Source organism: Myotis nattereri (assembly GCF_964212035.1).
Source record: "Myotis nattereri genome assembly, chromosome: 5".
NCBI classification, from domain to species: Eukaryota; Metazoa; Chordata; class Mammalia; order Chiroptera; family Vespertilionidae; genus Myotis; species Myotis nattereri.
This window is the reverse complement of record NC_138080.1, coordinates 87,493,815-87,500,685: the sequence shown is the minus strand read 5'-3', so window position 1 is coordinate 87,500,685 and position 6,871 is coordinate 87,493,815. Positions and strand designations below refer to the sequence as shown.

At 42.8% G+C, this 6,871-nt stretch overlaps 1 protein-coding gene across 1 annotated transcript; it reads right to left on the bottom strand.

Annotated features, from left to right (window-relative positions):
• Positions 1-3,353: 3,353 nt before the first annotated feature.
• Positions 3,354-6,623, bottom strand: SCGB3A2 (secretoglobin family 3A member 2; the record flags this gene model as incomplete). The annotated part of the gene is made up of 3 exons (XM_081091221.1): positions 3,354-3,493; positions 4,085-4,272; positions 6,569-6,623. 3 exons carry the CDS (start codon positions 6,621-6,623, stop codon positions 3,470-3,472), a joined length of 267 nt encoding a protein of 88 aa, XP_080947347.1. The 3' UTR covers positions 3,354-3,469.
• Between the last annotated feature and the right edge of the window lie 248 nt (positions 6,624-6,871).

The window sequence follows — 6,871 nt, the reverse complement described above, 5'->3', positions numbered from 1 at the left end:
TTGTTTAGATTCCACATATAAATGCAATCATACAGTATTTGTCTTTTTCCTGTCTGACTTATTTCACTTAGCATAATGCCCTCCAAGATTTATCCATGTCACACATGACAGGATTTTCATCATCTTTGTTAAAACTGAAATATATATATATATATATTATATATATCTCCACATTTTTTTATCCATTTACCCATCAATGGACACTTAGGTTGTTTTCATGGTTTGGCTATGGTTGCAGTGAACATGGGGGTGCAGGTATCTCTTCCTGACAGTGATTTTAATTTCTTTTGGATACATACCCAGAAGTAGGATTGCTGGATCATATAGTAGCTCCATTTTTAAATTTTTTGAGGAGCCTCCATAATGCCTGCAGCAATTTACACTCCCACCAACAGTGCACAAGGGTCCCCTTTTCTCCACATCCTTGCCAACATTATTTCCTGTCTTCTGATAACAATCATTTTAACTGTGTAAGCTGATCTGTGTAAGCTGATGATAAACACTGTGATTTTGATTTGCATTTCCCTGATAAATAGTGATGTTGAGCACATCATCACATATCTGTTGACTATTTATATGTCTTCTTTGGAAAAGTGTCCATTCAGGTCCTTTGCCCATTTTTTAAATTAAGTTGTTTTGTTATTGAACTGTATGAGTTTCTTACGTATTTTGGATACTAACCCCTTATCAGATATATTATTTACAAATATTTTCTCCCATTCCATAGATTCCCTTTTTATTTCATTGATTGTTTTAAGACTATGCTAATTTCAAGTATTAGTTCCACGTAAGCAAAATCACTTAAGATTTCTACTCTATTAAGTTCTGACAGACAGACTGCTTTTCCCTAACAAAAATCCCCCAAATTCCTTTTCATATCCTGAGTGCCTAACTGTGGCTGGGAAATACATTTACTGAAACTGTAGTAATCATATTACCTAAGTTTAAAAAACATGTCCTATCAGAGTTTCTCTGTCTTTATATTCACCTCTTTGTTGTACAATTTGAAATCACTCTTCCATGTTGGTAGTAAAAACAAAACACAACAACAACAACACACCAATAGAAACAGGTGCCAAATCAGTACTGGATTTGATGCACCACTAAGAAGTAACTGTCCGAGATCTCCAGCGTAATAGAGAGATTTTGAAGATTTCAATTACATGTTTCCTTTTTCTACCCTTTGTTGCCTTTTCTTCCTGTCCTCAGGTAAGACCCCTCTCTACAGCCTGTTTTTGAAGATTAAGAATCTCTTGCATTTACAAAGTGTTTTTCTTTCATGAACGCTTCACATTATTATCTCACTATAATGCCATAACTGCAATAAAAATTAAAATACGCTGGTCAGGCATTATTTTCTTTATATAACAGGTGAGGGAGGAGAATGAGGCTCAGGAAAGATAACTGACATGAAGATACATGAGCTAGTATAGGCTGAGTGGGAACTCTAATCAGGTTTGTGTAGCCTTCAACACACCACCCCTTTGTGAATAACACCCTGAAGACAATCCACAGCTGTCCCCGATCCCAAAGTTCCTACCAAGGCATCAGTCCTAAAGGAAATTTACATTTTTCATGTTACAGAGATGCTGAGCACAAAGAGTACTTCTATTAAAATATAATTCAAATTAAATCAAGTCAGTCTACTATATCCCATCTCATTCTGAGAAAAAGCTATATTATTAAACTAGGGGCCCAGTGCACGAATCCGTGCACCTAGAAAGGAACTGTGGGCCGTGAGGCTATGGTGGGCACAGGGGCAGGTCTCGGCCCATCCTCTGTGCCCCTGCTGGGCCCCTCCAGTGTGGTCCCTTCTGCCAGCTGCCCTGCTCCTGCCGCTGCCGCTCCCACGCGCTTACGGCACCAGCCTTGCTCACGCCCACTGACGGTGTGGAGTGATTGGGGCCAGTGCCAGCAGCGGGTGCAAGTGGCTGCTGCTGCCTGGATCGCCCCTCAGGAGCAGGGGGAGGTGGAGAAGCCCTTAGGGGCAATTGGGACCTGTCCAAGATCACTCAGATTGCTAATTTGTGCAAGTCTAAAGCCTGAACTTGAACATAAATCTGCGCAAGCCTAAAGTCGCTGTTTTTCACTTCACTGCTTTTTCAGTCTGTATAGGGTTTCCTTTTGTTATTTTTATGTTGAGAAGAAGGGGAACTTACTAATTCAATAAATGACTGAAGACCTAAAAAGTCAAATAGGTGATGGTGAGATAACCTAGGAACTGGTAACAGGAGGAAGCCACTACCAACTCATCTGAGAAGAAAGAAAAGAGGGGAGTATAACCAGAGCCAGGGACTGCAGTCAACTGACAAAAGCTAGAACCAAGGCAAACCTATCCAGAAGGACCTAGCAGCTCAGACATGGTACAGGCACTTCCAGAGTCTTCTTCCAAAGAGAGAGGGACAGGAGGCCACATTCTGGCTTCCCCCTTTTCCAACCACCTATCTCCTGCCTGGGACTCCCAGGGGCAGAGCAGAGGCCCAGAGTCAGCTGACCTTGGAACCTGAGAAAGTCAACCTGCAGGGTTCAGCCTCATGCCTTCTGTCTTCCCCCCACCCAGAGCAGAGCAGAGGAACAATGGGGAATGAATTCGAGGGTAAACAGCCCCAAGGCTGGCGGCTGGCACTAGATCAAGTCTGAAGGCAGACTACGGCAGACATTTTGGGTAGGGGAAAAAACTTGATTTTTCATTAAGGCATAAAAGCGTTAACAGCAAAGAGATTTGGCTATCTTTTCAGCATGGCTGGGACTGGCGTCCACGTGAAGAAAGGGATATTGATGAGATCATGAAGGGCCTTGCATGCCAAGCCAAGGAGCTTGAAGTCTATTTTATAGGTGGTCATATATAACCAAAATTCTGTCTTGAAAAGAAAATGCTGGCATCATTATAGATGTTATCAGGGGGGTGGGGAGGAGAGGTTAGAACCCGTTTGCCAAAGGCTGGTGTAGTAAAGGCCTAACGTGGAGGGAGGGTCAGTGAAGCTTTGGAGCGGTCCTGCCGTAACTACAAACTTAATAGAGATTGACATTCTGGCGGTGTAGACTCCAAACCAATGAGATTTGTGAGGCCCTAGACTTGTCAGACAATACTCTGAAAATGCTTTTTCATTTCATGCTTTAAAGTTTCTGTAGAAGTGTAAGGGGTGTAAGGATAGGAGTGTAAGGGGTCTGGAAACACTATCAGAGAAAAAACAATGGAGATGTTTACCTTAGAGAGAAGGAATCATGTCTCACTGAAAAGGTGAGTTGCCTTTAGAAGAGCAGGCTCTCTAGAGTCTATGACCCAAGGGAAAGGTTATCCAGTTAAGGCCCTTCTGAACAGAGGCCCCAGAAATAAAATAAGACACACTGAAATCTGTTCATTGCTTTATTCATTCTTTCCAGGAGTCACTACATTTTAGGATGGAACAAGTTTCAGCCAGGGAGGAGAAGACCATCCTCCTCCTTCCATTCTTGCTTTATCCTGCCATCACGGCAAATTTGAAAGGGCCCCCTGAAAGGTAGAAAGACAGTAATAAAAATAAGAGCAGGTTACATGTAATTAGCACATTTCCAAAAATAGTCACTCCTATTTAGCCACCATTTTACTGACAGGTAATCGAAGTCTCAAAGTGGTTAAGTCCGATCACAGAGCTGGTAAATGGCAAAGTCACAACTACAGAATAGGTCTTGCCCTGGTTGGGAAGTTCAGTTGGTAAGAGCATCATCCTAATGTACCAAGTTTGTGGGTTTGATCCCCTGTCAGGGTGCATGTAAGAGTCAACCAATGAATGCATCAATAAGTAAAACAACAAATTGATGTTTCTCTCTCTCTTTTTTCCTCTTCTTTCCTCTCTCACTAAAATCAATTTATACATTAAATTATTTTTCTTTAAACTCATAGGTCTCTGTTATTCACATGTTCCTACTGAAAATGTAGATACTGCACTTTTCTCAAGATTACTGAACATGCAAACTTTATATGAGCCATCAGTAAGGGGGAAATACACATTCACAAGTGAGAACTGGGTGAGGTGGGAGCTGCATAAGCATTCAGGGTAGCTGAGCCCTGCCTGTGACAAACTACCCCACAAGCTGTAGTTACCAGCAGTTTCTTCACAGCCTCAGAGGCCTCTGGGCCCATCTCATTCACACACTTCCTTAGCCCTTCTACGAGGTGCTCAACAGAAATGCCCAGAGTACGCAGTAGAAGCTGTAATGGTTCCAGAAGGGTGAGAGCATCCTGAGGTAAAGGTAAGGCATTCTTGACCTGGTCGAGGAGGAAGGCAGTAGCTGCGGAGCAAAAGGGAAACTGAGTGAAAGAGGATCATCTGCTCCTGTCTATGACCTCACCACGTTGCACTCTGTCCATCATGGCTCCGTTCCAGCCATGCTCATCTTGATTGCCCATGAAAACTCCTGCCTTGGGACCTTTGCACCTGCTGTCCCAGTTCCCTAGAACTTTCTTTCCCCAGATAGCTACATTATTTGGTCTTTCCTCACATTATTTGGTCTCTCCTCAAAAGTTACATTCTTAGAGAGGTATCAAAAATAGCACACCTGTAACCCTCTATCTTTATTTTTTCTTACCACTACCTAGAATATTAAATCTTTTTGTTTTTGCCTCCCTCCTCTCATTAGAATGTAGGCTCCATGAGGAAAGGAACTTACGTTTTACTCACTACTGCGCCCCATGCCTAGCTCACCGTACTGCACCTTGGCAGGTAGTAAGCACTTAAACGATACTAGTGATTGACTGAATAGGGGTGTACTTTACATGTGAATTGAAATGCCATAAGCAAACTCCACTTGGGGCCAGGAGTGGATCCAACCACAGCCCAGGAAACTGTTCCCAACCAATTTAACTCAATGCTATAAACATAATTGAGCAATGACTCTGTACCAGTTGGTGTAGCTACATAGATGCATAAGATAAGAACACTCCATTCTGAGAGCTCACATTGTCTGGTGGACAATATAGATCTGTGCACACCACAGTGTTGCATATTATGGGCAATGCTCTATGGAAACACAAAAGAAGGGATGACTAATTCTGCTGTGGGTGAGTGTTGCAGGAATCTTGGAAAATGCCAGAATCACAAGGTAAAGAAGGGAATAGAATTTTAAAAAGAACAAAATTAACAAAGGCACTGAGATATTAAAATGAAAGTACGTGCACGGTGTAGTGAGTCTTCTGCCCAGAATGGCTGGAGTGCAGAACTCCAGTGGGGTGTGCTGAGGAGTGATAAAGGGGGTGAGGCTGCAAAATTCAGGTGAGGTCAGGTTTTTCAAAGCCTTGAATGACATACTAATGAGTTTGAGGTGTTGTTTTTTGTTTGTTTGTTTCCTGAGGGCAATGGGAAGCTATCAAGGCATTTATATGAGACAACTGCATTTTATATCTTCAGTTTTAGAAATGTAACTTTTATGTAGAAAACGAATCAGTAGAAAAGTGTAGAGAATGGAAAAATACGTATATTTTTATAAAATGCGTGCAGATATGTAAACATATTTGTGTATGAACAGATTCATAAGAACTCCTATAACATATTCTCCTGCTGACTAAGATCCTGCCATAGTTCATTTTCTTCTGGAATCCTTTTCATGTACCTGTTCAAATCATAAAAAATTGAGTCTGTTCACCTTCACCTTCTCCCACCTATTTTCCCTCCAGAATTCCCTTCCAGTGAATGATATTTATTTCCCTCCACCCATCTTTCAGTGGTCACCTCTGCCAGTGGATGTTTGTCCCTGGAAACTAAAGAACAAAAATAGCTGAAACTGATGAAATTACAAATTTGTCAAAAATTTCATAAGCTGCCACTTAGTTTCTCATGACTGATCTCTTTACTTCTTAAACACTTTGGTATCTTCTCTGCATGTAGTTATATACTTCTGGGGGAAGGCTCTGCAATGCTTTTTGTTCTCTGAGTGAGCAGTGACCATCACTGAATGTGTCAGTTCCCATTATCCTCCAAGAAGCCAGCCTCTGTACCCAACCCAGACATTCAATAGTTCGCCCTCACTCTCCCAGGGCTCTAGCTGAATACCACTGTAATCACTTCTACAGAAGTCTTCTCCCCCTTGCCACACTATAGGCACCCTAAGAACAATATTTATGTCTGACCCATCTCGAATCTTCCAATGCTTATCCAGTGCCCAACAAGTTGTAGCCATTCAATAGATAGCCACTGGGGTACTGGGCTAGGACAGTGGTTGGCAACATGCGGCTCGCGAGCCACATGCGGCTCTTTGGCCCCTTAAGTGGGGCTCTTCCACAAAATACCAACTTCTGCGCATGGGCCACGAAGTTTCAATCGCACTGTACGTGCACACCCGCACGTGGTATTTTGTGGAAGAGCCCCACTCAAGGGGCCAAAGAGCCGCATGTGGCTCGTGAGCCGCAGTTTGCCGACCACTGGGCTAGGATTTAGATTGGGGTAAGTGGAGTACATCTGAAAACCCTTCCAACTTTACCATTCTGTGATTCTAAAACTCCCTCCACCATATACCACTGGAAGCCTGGGCTGACTAGTTGTGTCCTATTAAGAGAAAAGTAGAGAAATGTCATACGTTCCAGGCTACTTACCAGAGTAACTGCAAATGCCAACGGTCACCAGCAGGAATACAGTGACTAGCTTCATGGTAGGTTACCTGTGATATCTCTGCCTGGAGTTAAAAAGTAAATCTGCCAAGGCAGGGGTCTCACGTGCTTCAGCAAGTGTAACGGTGGCTTTTGCACCACGCATATTTATACACCTACCGAGGGCCTGAATTTCAGTCACTGCCACTTGATTCGCTGCAGCAAAAAAAGAGCATGAACGTCATGCTTGTCACTTAAACAAATGGGAGGTTTTTCCGTCTTCCCCTCATGTTCCCATGAGAAACAAAG